At 45.2% G+C, this 26,361-nt stretch overlaps 7 protein-coding genes across 11 annotated transcripts; 4 read left to right on the plus strand and 3 right to left on the minus strand.

The window, feature by feature from the left end:
* Nucleotides 1-4,359: 4,359 nt before the first annotated feature.
* LOC111080171 (lipoamide acyltransferase component of branched-chain alpha-keto acid dehydrogenase complex, mitochondrial) lies at nt 4,360-6,600 on the minus strand. Its single transcript, XM_022375635.2, has 4 exons — nt 6,418-6,600; nt 5,513-6,208; nt 5,048-5,446; nt 4,360-4,992 (listed from the first exon to the last, which is right to left on the minus strand). The coding sequence occupies exons 1-4, from the start codon at nt 6,487-6,489 to the stop codon at nt 4,759-4,761; spliced, it is 1,401 nt and encodes a 466-aa protein (XP_022231327.2). The 5' UTR covers nt 6,490-6,600; the 3' UTR covers nt 4,360-4,758.
* A 221-nt stretch (nt 6,601-6,821) lies between these two features.
* LOC111080185 (translation machinery-associated protein 16 homolog) lies at nt 6,822-7,643 on the plus strand. Its single transcript, XM_022375660.2, has 3 exons — nt 6,822-6,923; nt 6,982-7,354; nt 7,418-7,643. The coding sequence occupies exons 1-3, from the start codon at nt 6,921-6,923 to the stop codon at nt 7,594-7,596; spliced, it is 555 nt and encodes a 184-aa protein (XP_022231352.1). The 5' UTR covers nt 6,822-6,920; the 3' UTR covers nt 7,597-7,643.
* Nucleotides 7,644-7,666: 23 nt separating this feature from the next.
* LOC111080188 (cytochrome c oxidase copper chaperone) lies at nt 7,667-8,297 on the plus strand. Its single transcript, XM_022375664.2, has 3 exons — nt 7,667-7,769; nt 7,844-8,021; nt 8,112-8,297. The coding sequence occupies exons 2-3, from the start codon at nt 7,876-7,878 to the stop codon at nt 8,194-8,196; spliced, it is 231 nt and encodes a 76-aa protein (XP_022231356.1). The 5' UTR covers nt 7,667-7,769; nt 7,844-7,875; the 3' UTR covers nt 8,197-8,297.
* A 4-nt stretch (nt 8,298-8,301) lies between these two features.
* On the minus strand, nt 8,302-9,149 carry LOC111080186 (microsomal glutathione S-transferase 1). 2 transcript variants are annotated; one of them, XM_022375661.2, is made up of 4 exons: nt 8,965-9,149; nt 8,856-8,891; nt 8,682-8,761; nt 8,302-8,618 (listed from the first exon to the last, which is right to left on the minus strand). In XM_022375661.2, the coding sequence occupies exons 1-4, from the start codon at nt 9,115-9,117 to the stop codon at nt 8,366-8,368; spliced, it is 522 nt and encodes a 173-aa protein (XP_022231353.2). In that variant the 5' UTR covers nt 9,118-9,149; the 3' UTR covers nt 8,302-8,365. The 2 variants fall into 2 exon arrangements, with proteins under 2 accessions (XP_022231353.2, XP_022231354.2); XM_022375662.2 differs by lacking the exon at nt 8,856-8,891.
* A 172-nt stretch (nt 9,150-9,321) lies between these two features.
* LOC111080187 (microsomal glutathione S-transferase 1) lies at nt 9,322-10,062 on the minus strand. Its single transcript, XM_022375663.2, has 2 exons — nt 9,700-10,062; nt 9,322-9,630 (listed from the first exon to the last, which is right to left on the minus strand). Exons 1-2 carry the CDS (start codon nt 9,957-9,959, stop codon nt 9,378-9,380), a joined length of 513 nt encoding a protein of 170 aa, XP_022231355.1. The 5' UTR covers nt 9,960-10,062; the 3' UTR covers nt 9,322-9,377.
* A 1,547-nt stretch (nt 10,063-11,609) lies between these two features.
* Nucleotides 11,610-13,497, plus strand: LOC121405482 (paramyosin-like). The gene is made up of 3 exons (XM_041596184.1): nt 11,610-12,296; nt 12,366-13,185; nt 13,349-13,497. The coding sequence occupies exons 1-3, from the start codon at nt 11,610-11,612 to the stop codon at nt 13,495-13,497; spliced, it is 1,656 nt and encodes a 551-aa protein (XP_041452118.1).
* A 7,414-nt stretch (nt 13,498-20,911) lies between these two features.
* Nucleotides 20,912-25,135, plus strand: LOC111080183 (lipid storage droplets surface-binding protein 2). Of its 4 annotated transcripts, XM_022375655.2 has the most exons (5): nt 20,912-21,512; nt 22,900-23,337; nt 23,655-23,705; nt 24,131-24,312; nt 24,482-24,710. In XM_022375655.2, exons 1-5 carry the CDS (start codon nt 21,299-21,301, stop codon nt 24,623-24,625), a joined length of 1,029 nt encoding a protein of 342 aa, XP_022231347.1. In that variant the 5' UTR covers nt 20,912-21,298; the 3' UTR covers nt 24,626-24,710. The 4 variants fall into 4 exon arrangements, with proteins under 4 accessions (XP_022231347.1, XP_022231349.1, XP_022231346.1 ...); XM_022375657.2 differs by lacking the exon at nt 23,655-23,705; XM_022375654.2 differs by lacking the exon at nt 24,131-24,312 and having other exon boundaries at nt 20,913-21,512; nt 24,482-25,135.
* Nucleotides 25,136-26,361: the final 1,226 nt, after the last annotated feature.

Here is a 26,361-nt window from a genome sequence, read left to right on the forward strand (position 1 = left end):
CAATGATGAGCTTGAAGCAGTTGGGGGGCGGCCGAAGGACGCCTGGAAGACTGTCGTGCAGCAAACAAAGCGGATTGGGGGGTGCTCAGCTGGGGGAAAAATTGAATGTCAAAGCTGAAATACTTTAAAGCGCCCAATCAGAAATTGCAAATCCCATTGACGTCAGTCGAGTGGGAGTGGGAGTGGCAGTGGGAGTGGCAGTGGGAATGGGTAGGGGCTAGGGAATGAGTTTGGCGTATTGGTGGGGCAGAGGAATGCAAGGGAAACGAAACGAAACGAAACTCAGCAATTGCTCAGTGGAAGTTTTCCTCAAGGCCATCGCCAAAGCGGTGATGGGGGGAGGAGGAAAGCAGAAAAGAGAGAGCAAAACGCGAACCAAAGTCAAAATCAACATCAACATCCACATCCACATCATCAGCGCATTCATCACGGCTGACATCCCCCCCCCCAGTGCAGGGGGAGGGGGTGGGGCAGGGGATGGGGATGGGGACCAAGTGGAGCGTGCTTGCAGCTGACAAGCTTGATTATGTTGGAAGGAGGTGTAAACGCAACCTCCCTCTGGTCAGCCGTGGCCGCATACACAGAGCCGGGAGGGGACGGGACGGGAGCTACAACAACATGTCAGGGTGAATCATGTCAAGGCTGCAGCCTTACAGCAGCTACTGCAGGGCCCCGCGCACCCAGCCCTTGCCCGCCCGTGTTGCCCGCCCACAAGTAGGACTATAACAGCATCCAAGGGAGTCCACTTAAAGGACCCCAGCAGACCGCAGACTCAGCAGACTCCGCATGCGGATCCCATCCCCGCCACTTCGCGGAATGACATCAGCATGGATGGATATGGCTGTGATGCCTGTCACTCTGTCACACGCTGGAGCTTGCGCCGACCGTCCCGCCCACACTGGTCGGTCGGGGGTTAAAAATAGCCAACAGAATGCCAAACTGTCATTAACCGAAAAACCGTCAACGTCGCGCTTTGCGTACGCGTATTATGAAATCATCCTTGCAGCTGGACATGTGGCGCTTGGAGCTGCTCTCCGCTCTCGTCCCTCGTTGGGGAGTGTATCCGTTGAGCTGTTCCACTTTAAGCTGCTGAATGGTTGCAGGATTGTGAGTGATTGCTTAATGCCCAGAAGTACATAGGTACATCTCTGTGTAGCAATCCTCTAAAGCAACCAGGAAACAGGCAACCAAGCAACGCCGCAATTGGTGGCCGCACAAGAAAGAAATCCTCCAAGTGACCAGGAAACCAAACCAAGGAAGGAGAAACTCAGCTTAGCTAAGGCTTCCGCCAGAGCTGTTGAATGACGCCTTTTACACGTAACAATTAAACTGAAATGAAAGGAAAGGAAAGGAAAGGAAAACAACAGAACAGAACATGCCACAAATGATTCCACGACAAGCAACGGGGGAGAACAACATGCAAAGAATTGCAGTGTGCAGATCGTGAAAGGCTCCATTCAGCCATTCATAGAAAATGGATTGAAGAAGACAAAAACAAAGACAAAGACCATGGTGTATGCCACAAGTGAGAGAGTGAGAGAGAGAGAGAGAGAGAGAGAGAGAGTGAGAGAATTGTGCAAGGAAACCCAGGGGAAAATTGCAAATGAAACGCATCTTGCGGTGTTGTCTGTGGCTAAGGAATGCCACGGATCTTTTGCAGTCAGCTTGTGCAATGGAATTTCTCGACTGAATTATGTACGTGTGACGCTTTGAAAGTGAAGCGAGACGGAGACGGGAAGGTTGGCTCTCTCTCCTGTCACCACTCAAGCCACTTAGAGCAGAAGGGCAGGGAACGCAAGCTCTTCAGTGGGCGGCCATAGACTGGCAGTCTGTCTGTCTGTCTGTCTGCCTGTCTGCCTGTCAGACTGTCGGTCTACTTTGCTTCGCAATTTCCATTTGCGCCATAGCTGCCATTCCATTCCATCATTCCATTCCTCTGCCCAAGTCCTTATACGTTCTGCATGTGGTGTGAATGACTTGTTGTTGCCCCATGCACGTGCCTCCCGACCTGGTGGGTAACATAAAATCAATAAAGGGCTCGGCAGCTGCATTCCCTGGCCACTGGAGTCCACAGCCCAGCCACATCATCAGCCATCAGCCATCATTAGCATTGCACACGGCCGTATCATCAAGGCCACAAAAGGTTGGTCTTATCAATTCCCCCCCCTCCCAACCCGCACACAGCCACACACACACACACATCCACTCGCAGTCCCCCGCCCACTGCCCATGCTCTCTACACATTCCTATTTAGGGAGCAAGCAATATGCCAAGTGAAAATTCCTGGGATATCGGCGGGGTTCTCGTAGCTCCCGCATAAATTCCAACTGCGCTCCAAACCATGCTACGAAAATGTCGGCCCCAAAAATGTATATGCGCAGAAAGGAAATACATACACACACACACACACACAAGCGTATGTGTGTGTGTGTGTGTGTGAAAAGAGGAAGGCAAAAGCAGAATGTGGATTCTGGTTGAGGGGGCCGCTGGGCTGGGTGGGGGAGTACAAGGCTAAGCAGCAGCACTGACACACACACGCACACACACATACACACGCAAAAACAAATTTGTACGCTCTTGCGTACGCAACAAGGTCACTGGAAAATCGTTAAGCACAAAAAAAATACACACACACACACATATACATACACGCAAACAAACATACAACAAAACGGCAGCAAAGCAGAAAAAGCTGAAAAAGCAGCTCAGCTCAGAACGAGGAACGAACCAGAGCACCACCAACAAAAATAACCGTTTCTTATTATATACACACATACATATGTACATACACAATGCTGCGGCAGGCCAAAGCGTGTGTATGTATGCGTATAAAGCGAAATTCCATAACTTACCTCTTACTTTTATTCACCAAACTATTGTTTTCAGCCAACTTTTAATTATTGCAAATGTGTGTGACAATTTGTTGCTGTTGCATTCTGTTTACATCGCGAGGTGGCTGGCAGCACGCACCGTTCAGGCAGCCCACAAGCAACGCAACGGCAGCAAAATGTATTTACAAATTGTAGCGCAGCACTTGAAGAAGAATTTAACCAGCTACGGTAATCACTGAACAGCAAAAAAAAACTACAAAGCAATTTAACAAATTAGAGTAACTGTTCTTTTGCTCTCCTTTTTTCTTTTTGAACCTCTCTTCGCACGTAGGCTGCTGGTGCAGAGCGGTTGAATGGTTCAGCTTGTGTGTTTGTGGTGTGCTGACTGCGCGCTGGTCGTAGTGTGACTGACTGTCCGGAAAGGACGCCAGCGCCAGCAACCGAACCAACCACACACATACCACCCCCCGCACACCCTCCTTCGACCCACACCACCACCAGCACTTGTGGGTTGGTGTTGGGTTGGATTGGCTATTCCCCTGTCGCATGTGGAAATTTCTATACTGCTGGCTGTCGGCTGGAAAAGTGTGCGCACAGCGCACATCCATTGCCATTTCCACGCCGCACTTGTTGGATTCTCGGTGAATTCCAATCTGCGCATGACCGTTGCAAAGCAAAAATCGATGCACCATCGATAGCACCGATAGACCATATACAATCACAGACAAATAATAGTAAAGATACTGCTTGAATAATACAAATGACCTGCCGATGCAATAACTATAACTATGATGAGCAATTCTTGGAGCAGCAAAATACACTGCAGGATACAGATCCGCATCAATACTGGAACGACCTATGATGGTTAATCGTTAATATTTAATTATTTTTTATTTTATTTAATTAAATTTCATATTAAAAGCAACGGATAGCGCTGTCCCAGTGTGGAGCCTTCTCTCCGTTCCCAACATTGCCTTCAATAAGAACATTGGCCTGGTCTGGGATTGTTGCTGCTTCATCTGCATCTGTCAAGGATCTTAAAATTATCTTACACTTTTTGGAAGGTGGTGGCAGAAGAGCGGCAGAATCGATTGGCCTGCCAAATTTGTATCCCAGTGTTGGTCTCATCGATCTTCAGCAAGCAAGGAGGTTGATCATCCAATTGAAATATACTTTATTCACTGAACACATCATTTGGAATTCTGATAAGAAAAAGCTTGAACAGACGGGAGCTTGTCCACTAAAACTGTTTCACATTTAATGAAAGAAGCGAACACTGGTACCAGCCTGTACCTGGGAAACCAGATACATATCTGCCTGCCTGCTCTGAGGCAGAGCTACTATATATATATATATAACTCGGCATTGGTGGAACCAATAAGAGCACCCGAAATCCAAAGTACACTTCTCCCCGCATGATACTTGCTGCAAGTATCAAGCATCATCTTTCTTATAGCAGATAATAATACCGGATGGAATGACTTAATTGCTGGCTGGAATGTATCCAAAGTGAAATACCAGCAAGGAATATACATAAACCGATTTGATTTTTAATTGGACAAAGCTTTCTAATAATTGCACACACTACAGTTTGACTGTAAACGGAACTGACCTGACAGCTTAACACACTAAGATTGGCTATGGGCTTAAAAGCGGGCAACAATTTAAAAGAACTCATGGGCCAGGGCAGAGACCGTGTGCCAGCCACAAGCTTAAAGCTATCGAGGAGCCGCTCAGAGCAGCTGCCTCCTATAAATGCACATTTTGGGGCGGGGGGAGAGGGCGGCGGCACACGGTTGCCCAGACATGGCACCTCTAATAATAAACAGAATTAAATGCGTATTTTTCTAGATAAATGCAACAAAACAGCCTCATCCGTTGGCCAGACCAAAGCCGGAGCTAGCGATGGCCGAGGCCGAAGCCCGATTTAGTGCAGCAGGAAGAGAGCCGGCTGCTCCAGGTACTGCTTCCAGACGTTCGAGAACGATGCCATGGTGACGCCATCGATGACACGATGATCGGCCGACCAGCTGACGCTCATGATGTGCGCCTTGACCACCTCGTCCTTGTCGTTGAAGCGAGGCACAGCCTTGGTACGGCCCATGGCCCCGATGGCCACCTGTGGTGCCATAATGCAGGGATGCGTATAGGTGCCGCCAATCTGTAAGACAATTCCGAATAAACATGTGCGACAGCTACCTCCACCTTCTACTCACAATGCCAATATTGGACAGGGAAAATGTGCCGTCGGCAAAGTCCGAGGGTGTCAGCGAGCCGGTGCGTCCCCGCTCCACCAGCGCATTGAGGTCCTTGGCTATCTCAATGATATTCTTCGATTGGCAATTCTTAATGTTCGGCACCACGAGGCCCTGGGGCGTGTCGATGGCCACACTTATGTTGTGGGCCCCCTTGTAGACCAGCGACTCGCTAGCCAGATCCAGCGAGCTGTTAACAATCGGATACCTGGCCAAAGCGATGCTGGCCGCCTTTATGCAGAACGGCATGAATGTGAGCTTGGGCACACCGCTCTCCTTGGCCACTGCCTGCAGCTGGGCCCGGAACTGCACCAGATTGGACATGTCGATCTCATCGCTGTACGCAAAGTGAGGAATTTTCTATGGGTGCCAGTGAGAAAGTATATCATTGGTTTGTCTTTACGATTTGATGGCTCCGCCACTCACCAGGGATTCGGTCATTGCCTTGAGCATGGCCTTGCGCACACCCTTTAGCACCTCCACACGATCAGCGGGAATGGCGGCGGCTGCTGTAGCAGCAGCAGCAACAGTCGACGTAGCTGTCTGAGACTGTAGCTTGGCGGCAATCGTGGGATGAGGGATATTCGTGCCGGGTGGCACCTGCCCCAGATACTCCAGTATATCGCCCTTGAGGACGCGTCCGTTTTTGCCCGTTGGCTGTACATTGGCAAGGTTCAGCTGATGTTCCTTGGCCAGGCGGCGAACGGCAGGCGTGGCTGGGGTGATAACGCGGCCACCACAGATGGGAACAGCCTCACCTGCTGCGGGTTTGGCCGTCTCCGCTTCGCTGGAGGAGCTATCCGAGGAAGAAGAGCTGGATTCGGTGCTACTCTCGTCACCCTCCTCGTCGAGGACATCAAAGTCCAGCAGGGGCTTGCCCACCAATGCTATCTCATCGATGCTGTGGTGGATTTTAGTGATTTTGCCATCGTAGCGACTGGTAATGGTCACCGAGGCTTTGTCCGACTGCACCTCGCATAGATTGTCAAACTGCTCCACGGTGTCGCCCACCTTAACGAACCATTCCTTAACCGTCACCTCGCGGATACCCTCGCCGATGTCACTCAGATTGAACGAAACGGTCTTGTCCAGGCTAGGGGTCACATGCAGGCACCGCTTCAGCTGTAAAAAGAAACACCGACATCAGTTAGAAGCGTGCAGCATGCATTTTGACCATTTAAACACCACTTCTATTGCTGTCTCGCTCGCGCCACAGGTTGTGCGAATGCGGAGTTGATTACATAACACTATCTTGTCTCTGTGTGCACGGCGCTGGAGGGAAAATAGTGGACGGCAGCAACAAGTGGAAATCTGATTGGATCTCAACTCACTGTGTGGTGGCGGGAGAGACAGTTCCTGAGCAGCCAGCTGGAAGCTCCATTTCGGAGCAGGTGTGTTGCCATTTAGCTGGGATGGGGAGAGAATAAAGGGGCCTGGAAATGTTTATGATTTGTCCTGGGCTGATCGTGCAGAATGTGTGTGTGTTTTGGGGACAACACAGACAGCAGATGGTTCTAGATAGTGCTCGATAGCTGGCACTATCGATAACAACAGATGATCGCTCGATGGAGAAAAATAACTGCCAAAGATTGCCTAATTTGTATACATCAATATCTCTATAAAACCATTTAAAAATTATGTTATTTCATAGCAAATTGATGAACACCCGTTGAAAATCCAAAATTTATTTTCAAATTTAAATTTGAAGCCTTGTGGCGCTAAACATTTTTCCCCCACCACCAGCTGATCGATTGTACTTGTACATGTGCCTTCCTTGCAGCACTAATCAACACTTAGGCCCAAAAAAACGTGAATAGTTTATTTCTGCAGCAAAATGGCAAGTTTCTTGTTAATAACTCTTAGAAAAGCTTAATAACTCGTTTCTCGTTGCACAGACGAACTTACGCAAGGAGCTGGAGAAATGCAAACACCCGAACAGTCGCAAGACCAAGGCCCTGGGAAAGAAGGCGCGCCGCCAGAACAACAAACATAAAGTGCGCTTGGGCCATGCCATCAAAAGCAACATCATGGGCGAAAAGCTGACCTGGTTCTTGGGCCACATCGCAGAGGAACGTACCACCCCGCTTAGTCCCCAGGAGTTCCAGGACCTGATTGCCCTCTACATGCAACGCTTCGACGACGAACTTGCCCAGATTGCCCTGAAGCAGTCGATTGGAAAGCATCGCGCTAACCAGCATGCGGCCCGCAAAGACGTCATTACAATTACACTGGAGAAGGAGCGGAACGAGTACCAGAGCGGCGGCATGGGCAAGCATATAATCATTTAATAATATTAAACAAACATTCTAACTGGGGTTTTCTCCCATGCAGAGCTGGTGAACCTGTGCGATCCTCTCAAATTGAAAATGGTGCGGGATTGGGATGGAAGTGCCCTGAGTGTTCAGCATTTGAAGTTGGATCTTGTCTCGCATAACATGCTAGAACGCTTGAAGAAGCAGGGAGAAAATCTTACAAGCAGTAAGGCGGATGAGCAGATGGAGACGGCATAGTAAACTAGTTAAATAAAATAAATAAACAAAATATCGCTTAAATTGAGTTTGGGTCTTTTACAATACTGCTTTTTTCGGTAGGTAGCTATCGATAGGCAACAGCTGTTGTGCAACTGTGTGTGCGTGAACTTGAATTCGGCGACAAACAGAATTCTGGTGAAATATCTTGAACCGTGAGTTTTATTACATAAACAAAAGCTATCGAAAGCGAAAGTAAGCCTCCATTCACACACTCTTGTGTTCTAAGGTCTGTCCCGACATACAGCAATCTCGTCAGCAATGGGCAGCAGCACATCCAAGGTAGTCGAAGTCGCTCAAGCCGCTGCATCAGAACCCGTCGCCGCAGCTGGTGGCGCTTCCGGTGCCAAACCAAAGTGCAAGGCATGCTGCGCCTGTCCCGAGACCAAGCGGGCACGTGACCAGTGGTAAGTGTTGAGGACACACCATTGCAGTTGTGCCTGCAGGCGTCTAGAATGACGCAACACTTCTAATGAGTTCCATTCTCCATTCAACAGCATGGTCGAGCGCGGCGAGGAGAACTGCACGGCACTGATAGAGGCGCATAAGAAGTGCATGCGCGACTCTGGCTTCAACATCTAAACAACTTGGACGCCCCAGTCCTAGTCGCCCCTACCCTCCCCGTGTTTGTTTCTGTTGTTTCTCATGATAATTATTATAGTCTAATTTAATTGAAAGCCAAATCAGTTCATGCCAAATGCGTTCTTGTCTAATACAGAAAGAGAGAGGGAGCGAAAGGGATGCGCTACAATCAGATAAAGCTAAGGGTGCGCAAGGCTACAACGGCGGCCATGTAAAAAGTGATGAGCAGCATGCTGCCAAAGGCGATTATCCGGGATGGCTGCGGCACTGGATACACGGCGTAGACCAGGGTGTGCGCTATGCGGGCCAAGGAGGCCACTCGGAACAGGTTGCAGGCGACTGTGGCATCTGGATTGGTGCTGATGTAGATCAGGGACATGATGAAGTATGGCAAGATATTCTCCATGTCGTTGCGATGAGCTCTGCGGGTAGATGAAGTGAAATTATAACCAGAACAACTTATTAGTATTCTGGACTGCACCCACCTGCGTACGCGCTCCACATGTGGATCATTAAACTGCACCTCTGTGTTCTTGAAGAAGAGATCCTCCTCGTTGGGAAATATCTGTAAGGCGGAGAACGAACCAGACACTCTTAGAAGCGTTCTCAGACCACGTGTGGTGCCCCCAAACCGGCTATGAATATTCTGATGACTTTACCTTGCGTCTCAGTCCCAATGGAACCAGACCCAGAAGCTGTGAATAGTCGATGAGGCGGCTTGAGCAACTGCAGCGGTAAAACGCTGCCATCTCATCTCATTCCACTCACCTTGTACCGGAAGCGTTGCAGGGCCGTCAAAAGCGACATGAGCAGCATCTTGACCACCAGCACCGTGGCCCAAAAGAGATAGCAACAGAAGACGGGGTTTTCCAGGTTGTACAGCACCTGGGGGGACGGCATTGTGCTGCCATTTGTGGACATTTTGTTAGCGTAGCTGTCGGAGTGGAGGAGTGGAGGAGTGGAGCCTATAGGTGCGTTCGTTTCAAGCTGACTAGAGCGAGTGCTCATCTAGCGACGACGCTCAGCTCCAGGGCCTTCCTCGTACATGTGGTCAAACTGGTTATGAATTGCGTCGAATCATGCAAAGTTGAGCGGTTTGGTTATCGGTGGACAATGGCTGGGGGGGGATGGGGCGGTGCGGTGCGGGGTCGCTACTTAATGGCGCGTCGGGCAATTTGCGTCTAGATATACTTGATGCAGCAGACAAGCACATAGATCGCCTCAAAGCAGGTGATTAAAAGGGTGGTGGTAAATGCCAAGATGCGTGCCGGCTGAGGAACCGGAACGATAGCGTAGACAAAGGTGTGCAGCAGTCGGGCACTTGCACCGATGCGTATGACCATCCGGGCGACCATCGGATGCGGTCCGGCGGCCACATAGCCCAGGGACATTAACAAAAACGGCAGCACATTCTCCAGATCGTTCCGATGAGCCCTGCAATATGAGCCCAAACAGTTATGACCCTGGGAACCGTCGCAGCAGCTCACCAGCTCGGGCACTTACCGACGTACGCGCTCCACATGGTCATCGCCGAAGCGCACCTCGCTGTTCTTGCTGAGCCGAAGATCCTCGGGATTGGAAAAGATCTTGGTCTTAATCCGCTGGCGGGCTGTGAGCAGCGACATGCACAGCATTTTCAGCACCAGCAGACTCATCCACACCAGGTAGCAGGCGAACACGGGATTCGATTTGTCTAGCAATTCCAGGCGCATGGGCATGGTCACGGCACTGGCAGTGGGAGTAACCAGTGTATGGTTATCCATTTGGCAAGTAACGCAATTACTCGAAGCGGGCCAGTATAGGCCTGTACTCGGCAAGTTTTGGCAGGCGACTATGCGGTCAGGCTGTGTCCAGCGCTGGAATAAAAACTGAGCAGTTGCGCCGATTCCCAGGACCGGACCGGACCGCGCCCTGACGTTAATCTATATTCTATATATACCTAATTGTTGGAATATTCGAAACGGGCTCAGGTACATAGCCATAGTCGGACCCTCCAGCTGTAGGCGGTTGTAGTTGGGGAGAAGCATTCAAACTGGAAAAAAGAAGCAGTTAAATGGGAAATTGAAATTGCGCCGTTCATCGGTATTCAACAACCAACCACACATACAATATATATGTACCAAGGTCACAAAAATAAATGCAAAGCAAAAATAACGAGAAATAAAATGAGCGACAATAAATATCAAAACAAAACCGGGCAAACGGACTAACGGAAGCGCGCCCCCAGGCCAGGTGATTGTTTGAGAGAGGAAGCACCTAAGCCAAGCCAAGCGGTGGAAAAACGGTGGGGAAGAGAGAGAAAATTAATGTAAATACAGGGATACTTATGTACATACATATGTAAGTATAAATTCCATAAATATTATATTGATTGAACTTGCTGTGGGACTAATTGCTTCTTTCCACCTTCCCTTTCTCATGCTATGAGACCGAGCCACGTTCCCAGTACACCGCGGGGGAGGATAAGCTAAACTATTACAAAAAATGTGTGTGCATTAAATATCTAACTTAATTAATTAATATTGATTGACTATTTCTATAACCGGTAACTAATTTATTACTAACGTAAGGGGAAGAAACCAAATTTGGTTTCTCTAGCTCTTATAGTCTCTCAGATCTAGGCGCTCATCAAGACGGACAGACGGACGGACGGACAGACGGACATGGCTATATCGACTCGGCTATTGATGCTGATCAAGAATATATATACTTTATGGGGTCGGAAACGTTTCCTTCTCTGCGTTGCACACATCCACTTTTACCACAAATCTAATATACCCCTTAACTCTTTTTTGAGTACGGGTATAAAAACAGCCACTCCACCTCAGAGAACTGGCACAGTTTATAAAAAGCGCTAATATGGACTTTTAAGCATTTTGTGATAAATCATTTTAGATTAATAAAGTATAGGGAAGGGACTTTTTACAAGCAATATAACGCCTGTCAAGCTCGCTGACAGGAAGTCTGTGCAGGCCAAATTTCAAATAAAATAAATAACAATAAACAACAACCAAACTACCAAAAAAATACAAATTTTACAAACAAGATTTAAACAAAACATTCGGAGGTTTACACACTTCGATCTGTTTGTCAAACTCTCAAGATCTCACTAAACACATATTTCTGGAGACACACCTTGGGCCCATCAAGCGTCCGAACCTGAATAATCGGACAATAAGTCACACACTAATTACACCCAACACAAAATCTGGAGATATAGTTTCTTCCGTCTCATCCAGGTCCTTTCCTCAAGGACAACAAGTCACACACCAGTATCTGATCAATGTGGCAACGCAGCTGCGATCAAACCCCTGTCATGCGATGATTTAATCAAAAAAAAATTAAAAGCGGTACGAAATAAATTAAAAATAAGATTAAATTCGTATTAAATAATTTCAACACTTTCATAGAAAATGAGCGACACGAGCGGACCGGGCAAGAGTCCGGCGCCCAAGGCTAAGCCAGAAGGCAGCAAGTGGCTGGATGAAGGGTCCAAGGTCGTTTTCTTTGACTTGGAGGATGAAGATGAGGGGATCACCAGCTATTCGCAAAGCAATTCGCTGTCGCATATTTGGGAGCAGGGACTCCAGCAGCAGGCACAGATACACAAGCTCAAGAAGATGATAAAATCGAAGTCGCACGCGCACGTCAAAGTGGCCCAGCGGGCCGCAGAGACACGCAAAAAGTTGGAGGAGGAGCAGAAACGTGCGGGCAGCATGGAGCAGCAGCTGAAGCGAGCCTGTCAGGAGAAGCAGCAATCGAAGGATTTACTGGCGGACACGCAGGTGATACGCCGGAGTCTGGAGAGCCGCCTCGATAAACTGAGCGAGAAGAAGAAGTGGGCGGAGCAGTGCAATACCCAGCTGGAGTCCAAGCTGCAGCAGACCCTCATCCAGTGCAAGCAGCTCGATGAAAAATGCGCCCATAGCGGCGAGCTGCTGGATATGAAACAGATCGACTTCGATAGAATCACAAAGCGATACAACGCCCTGGAGTCGGACTTTGAGGCCATGGTGCTGAAGAAGGAGGTCCAGATACATCAGCTGAAGGGCTCGCTCGAGCTGGCCCAGAATCGATGCCAGCAGCTGGAGCCGGAGAACGTGCGCCAGCAGCAGTACATCCAGCAGCTGGAGGCCAGGCGGGCGACCTTGGAGCACGGCAATGCCCAGCTGAATAGCCACATGGAGGAGACCCTGGCTGAGCTCAGTTCCCTCGATGATCTGTTGCTCAAGAATAATATGTCTCGCGTGGGCCTCAGTCGCGCCGATCGCATTGGCAAACTCAATGAGGAGCTGCCTCGGGCCATGGGCAGTCCCCAAAGCCTGACAGATGATCTGCAAAAGCTACTGGAAGAGCGGAACAAGGAGCTGCTCCTGCTGCGTGAGCAGGAGCAGGAGGCACTACGTACTGTGACCACATTGAGTAAGGAGAAAACGCGACTGCAGCTGCGCCTTGTGCAAATGGAAAAGGAATTGGGCGCAGTGAAACAAAATTTGGCGACAACCTATTCGCAGCTAGAGCAGAAAATTAATCCGTTGATAGCTGAACGGGATGCGCTGCGCAATCGCCGCCAGAAGGCCGACAGCCAGCTGAAGAGCATTCAACTGGACATGCTGCAATTGAGCGAGGAAAACAAGCATCTCAAACAGGAATGTGATCGGCTGAAGGAGGACAACTGGCGCATGTCCACGAAGCGGGAGACAGCGGATGCGCTGCGCCTGGAGCTGGATCGGCACCAAGGCCTCTTGGTGGCTGCCCAAACGGAGGTGGATCGGCTGACCCAGCTGCACTCAGAGACCTCACACGAGAAGGATGTGCTCAGCTACGAGCTGCAGGAGCAGCGCGAACAAATCGCCAAGCTCGAGCAAAGTCTACAGAGCGTAGAGTTCAATGCAGAGCAGCAGGCCAAAAGGCTGGCGTCGGAGAAGAAGAGTCTGCAGAGCGAGCTGCAGCAGTTGCAGAGCGAGCTGCAGCAGTTGCAGGCGAAATGTGAGCCAGAGAACTGCAGTAGCTGTGCGAAGAAGTTGGCTGAAATTCGAAGTGCTGAGATTCAAATGAGCAGGCTGCAGAAGAGCAACAAGAGGCAGGCGAAAATCCTAAAGGAACAGGAAGCTGCAGCTCACGCTGCAGAGCCCCTGCGCTCGCACCCCAGCTATGGACATTTCCACCACGCAGCAGAGTCTGCTCATGGCGCTCAAGGAGAATGCCGAGCAATTCAAGGAGTTTATCAATCAGCAGGAAAAGCAGGACACCAGTATTGATGCCACGCCCACCCATTCGAACATGAAACATTTTGGTTAAATTTGCTGCAATTGTTTTTGGTTTTTGTTTTTGATTAAATCAGCCAACCATTGGCTGATCAGAGATCAATGTCTTTTCTTGTATTGAGTGCAGCTCAGTCTTCAGTCGAGAGGTATAGCAGGCCGGCTACTAGGCCCAGTCCGATATATCGTGGGGCCACGCTTGAGTAAGCTTTTCGGCTACGAGTACACCATTATCTGAAGTATCACTTTATCACTCACTCTTAATAAAACGTTCGTCGTGTTCACATCGTTCGTCGTGTGTTCTCATTTTACAATTTCACTGTGCAGGCAATTTCTCGCTAACAAAGACGAGTTACACTGGTACCTTAGAAGAATTTAAAACTTTCTTATAAACACATTAAACATTAATTATAAACACTGTAAAAAGATTAATGTAAGAGAAAAAGAAATGACAAAGAACAAAGAAGAATACTCGGGGGAGGAAACACTACTCAACACGATTTTTCCTCAAGGAACAAAACCAACTTTTTCTTAAAGATTTGGGGCTTAGTTTGGTTTGATGGTTTGATGATATTTTTTTTTTCTATGGCAGAACTTTTTTTTTAAGAATTTTTGAAAACTGGTATTTTTTTTAAGCTTTTTTCAGAGGTAGCGCTTGTTTTTTTTCACATAGCTCTAGTATCTTACGTCTGGTTGTAAAGAACTTTGCTTTTTTGAAAAGACAATTAAAACAGCTAGACACACTTTGTGATTTCTGCTTACCGTCTGGGAAATATAAAGCATTGAAATGCAAAAATGATGATTTTTGTGCGGTATTTTTTACGAAATTTTGACTTTAAAAACTCAGGAAAAGTCGAAAAAAATGATATCCTGTATCCTCTATTTTTTTGTGTATAGGTGCATTAATTTGGCGTCGTTTAAGGTATCGCTCATTAAAATCTATGGAGAGACTTTGGAGCTAAAATTCGTTAACCAAACCTAAAAAATGAAAAAATTTAACAAAAAATACCTTTTGGAAGGTTGCGGGCCCAACTTACCCAGACGGTAAGCTGAAATCACAAAGTTATTGGGCTTAACTTCTAGCTGTTTTAATTGTCTTTTCAAAATAGCAAAGTTCTTTACAACCAGACGTAATATACTAGAGTTATGTGAAAAAAACAAGCGCTACCTCTGAAAAAAGCTTGAAAAAAATACCAGACTTCAAAAATTCTTCAAAAAAAAAGTTCTGCCATGGAAAAAAAACCATAATTCTTTAAACAATTTTAAAGCCCCATATCTATCAGAAAAAGTCGGTTTGGATCCTTGAGGAAAAAAAAGTTGGATTTTGTCGAGTAGTGAAATCAGAGCCAGATTCTCTGAAATCTTGGAAAAATATTCAAAAGAAGGCTGGAATATTCTGTCCACAGATGCATCGGTCATGTAGGACAGGTGTGGTATGGGAATTGTAGAGTTACCTAGTGGTAATATATATAAATATAGAACAGTAACTAGGCTTTCATCAGTAGGGGCCGAACTGATAGGTATAAAAAAAGCGAGTGAGATATGTGCCAATAATGGATACAAGAAAGCCGTGGTCTAGGAGCGATAAAACTAGTAAACAATAAACAAACAGACTCATACATAGTAAGAGAAATTCACAATATTATCGACACATCAGGCGTGCAACAACTGGATATTCTATGGATTCCAGGGCACAAAGGGGTAACGATAAAGATGCCATACGAGAAGGGGAAATCATTTACATACAATTTAGTGTAAAAGAAGCCTTAAGGGAAATTAAAAACTCCTTGGAACACAAGTGGAACGAGGAGTATAAACAAAAATGTACTAACAAGTGCACCAGCTTAATCGAAATCTTTCCAAACATACCCAAAAAACCATGGCACTATAATTTAAAATGGAATGCAAAAAGCATAAAGACAATAAACAGACTGATGACAGGACACACGTACGACAAAGCCTTTCTATACAAAATGAAAGCGATTGATTCGGATATCTGTGAGACATGTAATGTCACAGAATCCGCTGAACATCTGCTTTTTAAATGCCAAAGATTCGTCCGTCTCAGGGGTAAGTATCGAATTTTTAAATATTATAAGGATCTAAATGAACTCCTGATCAAACGAGAAGGAACGTGTGAGTCGCTTCTGGGGACGCGACTCTACTTATACCCGTACTCAGTCAGTATATACATTTTTGAGCTTATGATTTTTAAGAAATTAAAAAAAAAAAAAATTTTACATTTTACATTTTTTTGCTACATATGATATCTACATCTACATATACAATGTATATTATACATCTAACATGTAGATTTTACATGTTCCAATTAGATTCTACATCTCCTCCGCTAGGGGTTGCTCGCGCACTGAACGCGGCAGAATGTGCGGAGGGGGAAGGGTTTTTTGGGGGGGGGGGGAGGGGGGGGAAGCAACTGAAAATTAATTTCTTCATTCTGGCTATAATTATGATCCGATCTGATTCAGATGTGGCAATCTGGTAGATATGGGCATTCTCTACGATACTGCGTTTTTAGTTTTATCGTATCTTTAAAACTGTGCCTGCCACAGATTTTCGTCCTTTGTGTGGGCGGAAGGGGGCGGGGCGAAATTTTGAAATACACTTGTAGCAGTGTGATATCACATGAGTCTGGAAACCAAATTTGGTTTCTCTAGCTCTTATAGTCTCTGAGATCCAGGCGCTCATCAAGACGGACAGACGGACGGACGGACAGACGGACATGGCTATATGACCCCGGCTAATTGGTGCTGATCAAGAATATATATACCTTATGGGGTCGGAAACGTTTCCTTCTCTGCGTTACACACATCCACTTTTACCACAAATCTAATGTACCCCTTATTTTGGGTTAAAAACTTGGCTAATTTTCAAATTTTACATGTATTTTACGCTGGTATTCAGTGAAATAAATGTCACTTCAACATGCTTTTTACATGCAAAACAGCGGCGAAAAGAATTTAATTGAAGATTACATTGAAGTCCGCTAGAGGCGCCCTCGTCTTCTTTTTTCTTGAAAAATATTTAGCCGGGTTTCACACCACCATTGTAGTTGCTTTAAAACACTTCGCAGCACTGGCCAAGCAGCTGTTCCGCTAGAGGCGCCCTCGTCTTCTTTTTTCTTGAAATATATTTAGCCGGGTTTAACACCACCATTGCAGTTGCTTTAAAACACTTCACAGCACTGGCCAAGCAGCTGATCCTTCTTCGTCTTCTCGCTTATTTGGAACTGGCGCCAGATTCAATTCTGTGCGACGAATGCGCAAAAGTCTTCAATAGCCCTGCCCCAAAATGCCACACCACACCGGAGTTGACCTGCAGCTGGAGATTCCCTTGCATCTCACAATTCACACTATAACACCGACTGAAACTGGCAACAAGCCAGATTTTTTGGCGGCTCTGAAAGGAGACGACGGCCAGAAGCTGTTCACGCATAATCTGGATCGCCTCCAGCAGTCGTACGACACCTGCTAAATTAAAAGTTCAGAAGGGTAGCAAGGGGAAGCCCTTGCTCACAGTTCCCCGGTTCATTTCTCTGTAGATGTGTATTATATTACCTAGTAATGGTAATATAATATTAAATATACATATATAATTAATTAATTAATTAAATGTAATATTAAATAAATATAATATATATTCTCGTTAGAAGCTTAAGTCAAATTACAGTTTTTCTAAACATACTTTCATGTGGCATAAAATATCAATAATAAGTTTATTTATTTGCGGCAACATCTTAGGCATATTTCTATTGAGTGTAAAAAGAGCTTTTCCTGCACGGTCTCAGTTTGTATACAGATCGATCCTATGTCGGCTTTATGACCCATCCATTTGTATGCATACATATGTACATACATACATATGTATATTCCCTATGTACATACTTATTCATAAATATTTACATGGGCAGATTCATATTTTTAGTGTCGGAAATCCTCTTTTGATGTCCATCCATCGTCACCATCTCCGAGTTCTGTTTATTATTTACAATCAAATGAAATAATAAGCCGTTTGGGTAATCATTTGATGGAGCACTTCAGAGATATGAGTATCACATTTCCGATTTGTGTTCTTGGCCTTTGTACGATTATGAGTATCCCCCCCGCCCCCAAATAATGTTTATTACTGACTCTTGAATGATAATAAACATTAAAAATTCAGACTAGAAGATACAAATTCCAGGCAGCGCCACGCCGCTGGAAGCTTCTCTTCTTTCTTTGTGTGTACTGGAATATTCCAGTTTCCAGTTTCCAATTTCCAGTTGCCGTATTGCCCTACCACTTGCCATGCCATGCCATGCCATGACGTATGCCCAAGAGTTGGTCTTTGGTCTCGTCTAAATTTAGTCAAAGAAGAATCTTGTTCGCCTGTATTTCTTGTTTCCTTTTCCTTCATCTTCTCTCAAATAAAACACGCGCTCCAAAGTCGCATCGAATTTTGTTTTTGTTTTCGCCCCACAGCTGCGGGAGTTGTCGTTGTCGTCGTCGTCGTCGTCGTCATCGCCCAGACGTAGAGCGTTCAAAGTCCAAGCTGCCGGATGACTTTGTTACTTTTGTTCCTCGTTTTGCTTTTTGCACTATGACGAATTAATTTTAATACTTAAGCAGAGCACCCATAGGGGACCCATGTACCCACGCCGTTCCACCTTTCTACCTCACCCATCTAGAAGCAAAGCAAAGACAGACAACAATCTCAAGGAACTTGACCTCAAAAGAAATTTCCAACACTTTCTGGATTGCACGTGAATGAGTCTCAGACAGTCGCTGGCGGGTACACTCAGTTTGAACTTTTACGGCAATTGGAACCGAACCTCTCAAGTGTCACAATAAAAAGCGATTAGCACAGCGAACAATGTTTAATGACTGGCTTAAGGGTTTATTCATGTACATAGTGTGTGTGTATGCCTCCATAACGATAACCGGCGACACTTATAAAACAAAGGCATTAAATGATTGAAGCAAACAAAACAGCAATAATGAAAGAGTATTTAAACACTCTTATCAGCCGCCGACACGGTCTATCTGAAAAGCAAATGCAAAAAAAGAAAAGAAAAAGAGAAATACAAATTTAATTAAATAAACCAACGACTCATTCGCCTTTCATACTCGCATATAGCCAGCCCAACTCATGCCGCCTGATCCAAAGTCCACATGAGTATATCATTACGAGTACTACTATAACCTGAATGGAATGTTTAGCCCCCGCTCTATATATAGAGCACGCCCGGGCCTCTGCCTAGGATGCGTCTCCTTACTGGGACAGATTGTCAAAACTATAAAAAGTCTATGGAAATGGAAATGGGTTCCAAAAACAACATTGGAACGGATAGACAGTTCTTGTCTGTGATAACGGAAAGCAATAGATGTACATAAATATATATAATATAATATAAACAAATAAACATATGTATGTGGTCTGGTTTTCTAGTTCATTCTCTAAGATATTTAATGGATTCATTTTTTACGGCTATTTGAAATTATGGGATTAATAATTAAGCGTACATAAAGGCAAGCCTGATGTAATGTAACCTGAAATACATATATACAAATGTACATAGCCATCGCAATACCGATTAACCAAAACAATTACCAATAATTCCCTTACATGGTTTATACATACATACATAGTCGATATCTGGGAATCGTCACTGGCCCCCAGATCCCAGGCAGGCCCCTACAGCACCAGACCGACCCCCATGCATAGCCACGGCCAGACCAATTTGCGATAGGCAATTGACGGAAGACCTGGCACCTGGCCATGGTTACAACATAAACAAGTCATGACGACAGTACTCGATCTGGACTTTGGAGTCGCAAGATGAATGTGATGATGCGTATACCAATCTACCCAGTACAATATACGCGATCGTCTGGCTTAAAGCTTATCAGACAGAGGCATGTTGTACATTTGTACATATGTACATACTGATTTTATTATGACGACCGAGGGCGCCATTTAGCTGGACAGAACAGGGTAGGGCAGGGCTGGGCAGGGGCATTGTTTCCCTCATATTTCACGTAATTTGTTTTCGTTTTGTCATACACATCGATGCCGGACTTTGGAATCCGGCGGAGAATTACACAGCACTTAGTCAAAGTTACGTATGATATCAGCCAAGACTTCACAAAACAGCATAAAAGTGTGAGAGAGCGCTGGATAGAGAGAGAGAGAAATGTGCAGTGACCGTTATCAATGCGGTGGGGCTGTGGAGGCCCGCAGCTGGTCAAAGGTTCCACGAAGCATTTGCGTGGTTCGCATTGCCCATTGATAATGGAAGTGCCCCCTCATATACACACACCACACACACACACATTCATACAACAATCATTTTGAAATGTACTTAAATCTTGGTTTGTAGCACGGCGAGCAACAGAATTAATCTAGTTGTCAAGCATAAGCATGAATGGCCAACAAACACATGCTCTCTCTGGCTTCTCTGACACTTGGAGACACTAATACACTAATTTCGCATACAAAAGACATGTTTAATGTTAAATTTTTGATACTGCTCTCTATCGAAAACCCTATTAATCATTATTTAGACTTTTTACATCACCTTCTTGATTATTCATAGATCTTCGGGCACATGTTTCATTTTTGCAATGCCTCAACATTCTACATACCCTTGGGAGAGATATACGATAAAAATCTCAGGCTCCAATTTTACAAAACTAAGAGTTTGGATCAAGTTACATATATACATATATACAGGAAACTAATTTAATACATGAATGGGTCAAAAAATGTCAATCCATGATATATGAATTTTTAATTACGTTTCAAAGCAGCTTGGAAAACAGAATTTTAACATTTATTAAGGAAAATAGGGTATACAAATGTCTCATAGTTGAATCGGGTTGACCAGCAACAATGACGTAGCATTCAAAACTCATTTTTTTCACCTTTTTTGTTTAAACCTTATTTTAGACACAATTAAAATAAATAAATATAAATAAAAAAAATAAATAAAATATAGGCATGCAGAAAATGTATTATTCAATCGGATAAAATGATGTGTTCAGTGCTGAAGGCTAGCTGGCTAGTAATATTCAACGGAATATCAAAATCGAGGAATATGATTGCTGATCATAGATAGAGACATAGACGATTAACCCATTGTCGACCAGAGGGTATTAAAATTCACTCCAAGAAAATGAAAATTTGAGAATTCCAGGCTGTACGAAAAGGTCTGTAAGTCGCTAGAACTCAAAAGCGAAATGACACCTTCGTATCGTGTAAATTTTTTTTGTAAGGAAACAGGAAAGAATGATCGACAATAAGAATTTACAAACAATGTTATTTTCCGCGGCTTAACGCAAGTTGATCACCTGTTGAAATAGAGGGGGTCAAGTGGGTTAAGTTGCGCGATCGCTCACGAACGAAGCGCAAAAATGAGTCGTTTTGGTGATATATAGAGGCTGTGCATGCCGCTTTTAACATAAAAGTAGAAAAGTTGTTCGTTGACACATCTCACACAAATATCCGTATTGATATTTGCGCCAAATAAATATCACCTAAAAATATTTTGTCGAACAAGAATTATCTATAACTGCACAAAAAGCCCTAGCGAAGAGACGTGCCTTAAATATCGCATAAATTTATTTAGTCTTCCGCACCTCGCCATCATCGAAGTTCTTGAAACCGGTGGTGTGAACGCTGAACAAAAAGAAGCACAGACACACCAAAGCTAAACTGTTTTTTTTGTGCTCCTCCGAGGAAAACCAAACGAAAGAAAGAAGAAAAAGTGCCGCGCCAAGCTAAAGAGCTAAGAGAAAGAGTGAAAACTAAGAAAAGACCAAGAAGCAGAGAAAGAAAGAAACATGGCCAGTGCAGAGCAAAAACAGGCCACGGGCAGCAACGGCACAGCCAAGAGCAGCAACAACAAAATCAACAGTGTTCCCTCAGAACAGGAACAGCAGCCCAAGGATGCCAAGGATCTATTGCCTCATCTGGAGTCGCTGGAGCGCATCATCAAGCTGCCTGTGGTGAATGCAGCCTGGGACAAATCGCAGGATGTCTACGGCAAAGTTAAAGGTATGTGAAAATCTTATAAAAATGTGCTTGCAATGCCCCTTTGCGGGCATTGAACTCTCGGCCGGTCAAGTAACGGTGCCCTGCTTTACGGCGTTGCCAGGCCCAATGACACTACAGCGAATAGAGCAAAAGCAAATGCAACTGCAATTGAAACCGAAAACGAACACCGTCCCGTTGCTTCGACTTTCGAGTGCATTGATCGCCATTTTGAGTGCCGAAATCGAGCTCGAATTCGAAGGCGGGCAGAGCCAAAGGCGAAACATAACTTTTTTTTATTGACCGACAATGGGCCAAAATTAAACTCAATTGATGTTAATTGATTGCTAGTAGCCAATAATCAAAATCACAGCCGTCGTGACAGCAACAATAACCATGACCTAGCAAGAACAAAAAGAACAAAAAAAAAAATAAAAGAGCGAGGTAGGAGGTACAAATATCTATTTTTTGTGCGGCACTTTGCCCTCGTGACGCTTTCCGATCAAAGTTCGCTGAAATAATTTACATAACAAAACTTTGCAAAATCGAAAAGAAAACGGCAAATAAAATCCAAAAAGCGAAGAGAGAAGAGGCATACAACACGTAGTCTGAAACGAACACACAAATACGAACAAAAAGGGCATGCACATGTGTGTGGGTACACACATATTTAATGATTTCAATCAGAGTCGCCTTATTCGATAGGGGCTAGGGGCTCGTGCTCGTCGGTGCCCACGGCCTCTGTTTGTATCCTTATTTCCAATGCCATGTCTCTTTCGCACATTGAACTGCAATTTGAGCCGTCGTCAGACGCGATGGGGGCTCGTGCAGTGGTACACGCATGTGGTCGCGCAGCCACCCTGTCGGCCCACGCCACTGTCTTGCCCCCTGTACCTCCATCTCTTTCCCACACCCCACACCGAACTGTAGTTGGACTTTCGACTTGTTTGTTATATTTCGTTCGCTATTGCACACACTTACACACAGCAGAATTAGTATTGCGGTGCTTTTGTGGTTTTTCTTGGCGTTGTTGGTGGAATGATGATGTTTTTGCTGTATGACGAACTATCAAAGTCTAAACTTGTCAGACGAATAGATAGACAAATACATACACACACACACAACACACAAATAAATAGATATAGATAGAGCGAGCCTAGTTCCAGGGCAAAGAGAGGCCCTACAAGTACATACTGCGCAGTTGCTTATCAAGCAAAAGTGACATTCCTCCTGCTGTTGTTGTTATTGTTGTTGTTTTTGTTGCTGTTGCAGCGGCTGGTGATAAGTGGCCGGCTTATCTCACATACCCTGGCACTACGCGTACATACATATGTACATAAATATATACATATCTACATTATTCCAGAAGTTTCATAGGCAAAAAAAAAATCTCCAATTGATTTATTTATAGGCAAGAATCGCGTCTTCGAATGGGCGCTGACGGCAGCCGAGGATTGCGTGACCCGGGCCGTGACAACGGCGGCGCCGTTTGTGACCAAATTGGATCGCCCGATCTCGTTCGTGGACCAGACCCTCGTCAAGGGCATCGATAAGCTGGAGGTGAAGGCACCGATAATCAAGGACACGCCCCAAGAGATCTACAACCAGGCCAAGAGCAAGGTGATCGATGTGGTGCAGCCGCACCTGGAGCGTGTGGTCAAGTTCAAGGCAGCCGGCCAACAGAAGGCCGCCTCCCTCAAGGACCTCGCCTGGCAGAAGGCTAACGAGGTGCTGGCCACCCAATACGGCAGTCTGGCCGTCAACGGCGTGGACACCACCACAGCCCTTGCCGAGCGACTCCTTGAGTACTATTTCCCCAAGAGCGAGTCGGATGTGGAGGAGGATAACGGTGAGTGCTGATGACCTGATGATGTCTGCGGCTTGATGTCCGATCTGTCCATCTGCTCATCCATTCATTCATCCATCCATCCATCCATCCATCTGTACATTGGTGGTGGGTTCTGGCGGACAGGCGAACAGACGACGACAACGAAGCCAAGTCTTTTGATATAATATTTATATCGATGCATGGCCGGCATTTTGGCTAGCTTCCATTTCCATTTTGCCCCAAAAATAAATCTGCTTGATTTGTTTTTTTTTTTTTATTTACCCCATGGTGTGTAAACAAAATGCTAAATATAAATCGTAAATATTTTTAATTCTCAGATGATAAACAAAAAGCCGTCGCGCAAAATGGCAAGAGTTCCGAAAATGACAGTAAGTCTTGTTCCCTACTGCCATCGCTTGCCTGTCCGCGATCAATTTGATCGTTTGATCTCTGTTCGTTTGTACCTCTAATACTAACCACTTAGTTTCAACTAAGAAGCAATAAGCATGCATAAAGACTAATACTACACCCTCAAAACCCTACAACCCACACCCCACAACCTACAACCCTTACTCTCTCTCCCTTACTCCCTTGTCATATCAAAGGATGAGACAAATATTTATAAATTACGGTTTGGGGAAAACTTTTGTATGGTTAGATTTGATTACCAGTCCTGGTCCCAGTCCTAGTCCTAGACTCCCCAACCCACTCAAAATTTAATTTAATTAACTGTTGCACAGATGACTAATTTTCTAAATTAATTTTTCTCTCTATCTCTCCCTCTTTCTCTCTCTCTTTCTGTGCTGTTTGTTAGTTGTGGTTGTTGGGGAGAGCTACGACTACGATCACGATCGTGAGATTGATGATAGATTCTTAGTGGCCGCCTCCACGGTTTTCCTATCCATGTCCCTGAAAATCATAACCGAAATTGTTGAGTACGTTAGAAGAAATCCAGAGATCATAGGCATTATCGATAGGGAACTCAACAAGTTTATGGTAAGCAAGCAACCAACCCCACACCCCACAGCACACCCCATCTATGATCTAACCAAACCCATCCGATGCACCTAAATCCATCTTCCGACCCGAATGTGTGTCGTCAAAAGAGAAGTGAATTGAAACCCCCGCCCAAACTAATGTTGTCGTATTTCTTTAATCATTGCAGTGCCAGTTTCCGCCAGCGAGGATCCAGTCTTACACACAGTCCAGACCGTCGGGCGACTATCCAACAAGATCTCTCGTCGCGTCTATCGAAATGTCTCCCGACAGATCAAGCAGGTCCAAAAGGGCAACATCAACGACTATCTGAGCTCGCTGATAGCCGCACTCAAGCTGCATCAGTACATTAACTTTATCAACTCGTCGATGGGCACAAATGTCGAGCAGTCGACACTAGGGGAAACCTGTTCGCCCTATGGAACAAGCAGCACCACAACGGCCGCCACCACCAGCAGCTCGAACTCCAAAACCAATGCGGCGGGGGCTGTCTCCAAGCCCAAAGTTGCCAAGAGCAAACCAGCGTCCTCGTCGATTCAGTAAGGCAGCCGCCGCAGATACTCCGGAAGACCGACCCTTGCTGGAGTCCAGTTATTTGTATATCTATATATGCTAGATATTGCATATATTAACCACAGCCACGCCCCAACACCCTCACACACACCGCCCATTTTTTGTATTTTCTATTCTTTTTTTTTTTGATAATTTTTTTTTTTTGTAATTAAAAACTTTAAGAAAAAAGTGGATAGTTGATGAACAGAGAAGGAGAAGGTTTTTACTAACTAATTTTAGACTGTTGCCCCCACATCCACCAGCCCTAAAGAGCCCCCCCCACCCCCTTCCCAACACACCAATGTTTGCTTTGTAAATATTTATTTGAAGTAGCCCTCACACACACACAATACATATATCTATATAGATATATGCTCTATATAAAGGTTAAGTTATAGTTGTTAAGGAACAAGCCCCAAGAAAGAAAGAAAAACTTTTTTTTGTCATTTTAGCTGTGCTAAATTTGAGAAGGTAACCCACCCACAAAGGGCGGCCTCTAAGTGCCACGTATGCATTGAATAAAGAATAAATGATACACATCATATATAAAAATCTACCATACAGAAGATACCTATACCTATATATCTATATATATATATATACGCCTGCACGCACCACTCCCCCACCCACGATATGTGCCCTAGCTATACGTACTCGTAGTATCTAATTCTACATTTATTTAAATTGTACTGCATGAGTGGTACTGGCTGGGAATCCAGCCAGATGATGCCTAATTAATAATGAATTATGGATTATGCCTCAGCACAGACACACACACACGCGCGTGCATATTGTCACCATGTATGGAGAATGTAGCCATAAAGTCCGCTCTTAATAATTATGATAATTATAATGTTAAATATTAATAAACAAGCAACGCAAAACTGGAACGAAGAACAAGAAAATCTTCCATTTGTATTTGAATTATTCTTCCATTTCCTTCACTCTACGCAGCTCAGCGATAAGCGTTAGAGCCAAGGGACACATAAATGTTTATACTGGCAATCTTACGAGCCCGCCACATACATACATACATATGTACAATAAGTTTTGCTCCCCTCTGGTATATGATTTTCGCCTTATCGGGGCAGCTGGCTTCTCGTTGAGTGCTGATTTATATGAGATAGTGTGGTGCGCGATTCAGCCAGCAATTGCTGAAGCACTGCATCGAATCGAATGAATTTATGGAGCAGTACACTCCGGTTGGTTCCAGATCAGATGACTTTCCATGGGTTCCATGGGCGTTTCAGAGCGGACTATAAGAATACTATAAGAATATCTGTAAATTCTGGTCGAGAAATTTGGAAATTTTCTGCTATGGCGAGAGCGTTTAGGTATTCATTGGGTTATGGCAATGGTACTGTTTCAACCCGATCCCCGATCTTGCCCTGTGTGGACTTTCCATGTCGATAATGACGGCGTTAATGACCCCCCCAATTAAATGTTTTCTTTTTTTTTTTTCCAGACTGGGGCAACCCGTCGTCGGCGTCTCTGAAT

This window comes from Drosophila obscura, unplaced genomic scaffold (assembly GCF_018151105.1).
Source record: "Drosophila obscura isolate BZ-5 IFL unplaced genomic scaffold, ASM1815110v1 contig_97, whole genome shotgun sequence".
Lineage (NCBI taxonomy): Eukaryota > Metazoa > Arthropoda > Insecta > Diptera > Drosophilidae > Drosophila > Drosophila obscura.

Excerpts from the sequence above, each read along its gene's own strand:
- LOC111080171 (XM_022375635.2), bottom strand. The coding sequence starts at position 6,489 with ATGGCAACACACCTGCTCCGAAATGGAGCTTCCAGCTGGCTGCTCAGG. Across the intron at positions 5,447-5,512 it reads AGGCAATGACCGAATCCCTG|AAAATTCCTCACTTTGCGTA; the intron begins GTGAGTGGCGGA and ends TGGCACCCATAG. Across the intron at positions 4,993-5,047 it reads CCCTGTCCAATATTGGCATT|ATTGGCGGCACCTATACGCA; the intron begins GTGAGTAGAAGG and ends ATTGTCTTACAG.
- LOC111080185 (XM_022375660.2), top strand. Across the intron at positions 7,355-7,417 it reads GTACCAGAGCGGCGGCATGG|AGCTGGTGAACCTGTGCGAT; the intron begins GCAAGCATATAA and ends TCTCCCATGCAG.
- LOC111080188 (XM_022375664.2), top strand. The coding sequence starts at position 7,876 with ATGGGCAGCAGCACATCCAAGGTAGTCGAAGTCGCTCAAGCCGCTGCA. Across the intron at positions 8,022-8,111 it reads AAGCGGGCACGTGACCAGTG|CATGGTCGAGCGCGGCGAGG; the intron begins GTAAGTGTTGAG and ends TCCATTCAACAG.
- LOC111080186 (XM_022375661.2), bottom strand. The coding sequence starts at position 9,117 with ATGTCCACAAATGGCAGCACAATGCCGTCCCCCCAGGTGCTGTACAAC. Across the intron at positions 8,892-8,964 it reads TGCAACGCTTCCGGTACAAG|CTTCTGGGTCTGGTTCCATT; the intron begins GTGAGTGGAATG and ends GACTATTCACAG. Across the intron at positions 8,619-8,681 it reads CATGTGGAGCGCGTACGCAG|AGCTCATCGCAACGACATGG; the intron begins GTGGGTGCAGTC and ends ATCTACCCGCAG.
- LOC111080187 (XM_022375663.2), bottom strand. The coding sequence starts at position 9,959 with ATGGATAACCATACACTGGTTACTCCCACTGCCAGTGCCGTGACCATG. Across the intron at positions 9,631-9,699 it reads CATGTGGAGCGCGTACGTCG|GGCTCATCGGAACGATCTGG; the intron begins GTAAGTGCCCGA and ends CTCATATTGCAG.
- LOC121405482 (XM_041596184.1), top strand. The coding sequence starts at position 11,610 with ATGAGCGACACGAGCGGACCGGGCAAGAGTCCGGCGCCCAAGGCTAAG. Across the intron at positions 12,297-12,365 it reads AGCAGCTGGAGCCGGAGAAC|CTGAATAGCCACATGGAGGA; the intron begins GTGCGCCAGCAG and ends GGCAATGCCCAG. Across the intron at positions 13,186-13,348 it reads GCAGCAGTTGCAGGCGAAAT|CTATGGACATTTCCACCACG; the intron begins GTGAGCCAGAGA and ends CTCGCACCCCAG.
- LOC111080183 (XM_022375654.2), top strand. The coding sequence starts at position 21,299 with ATGGCCAGTGCAGAGCAAAAACAGGCCACGGGCAGCAACGGCACAGCC. Across the intron at positions 21,513-22,899 it reads TGTCTACGGCAAAGTTAAAG|GCAAGAATCGCGTCTTCGAA; the intron begins GTATGTGAAAAT and ends ATTTATTTATAG. Across the intron at positions 23,706-24,481 it reads CAAGAGTTCCGAAAATGACA|TGCCAGTTTCCGCCAGCGAG; the intron begins GTAAGTCTTGTT and ends TAATCATTGCAG.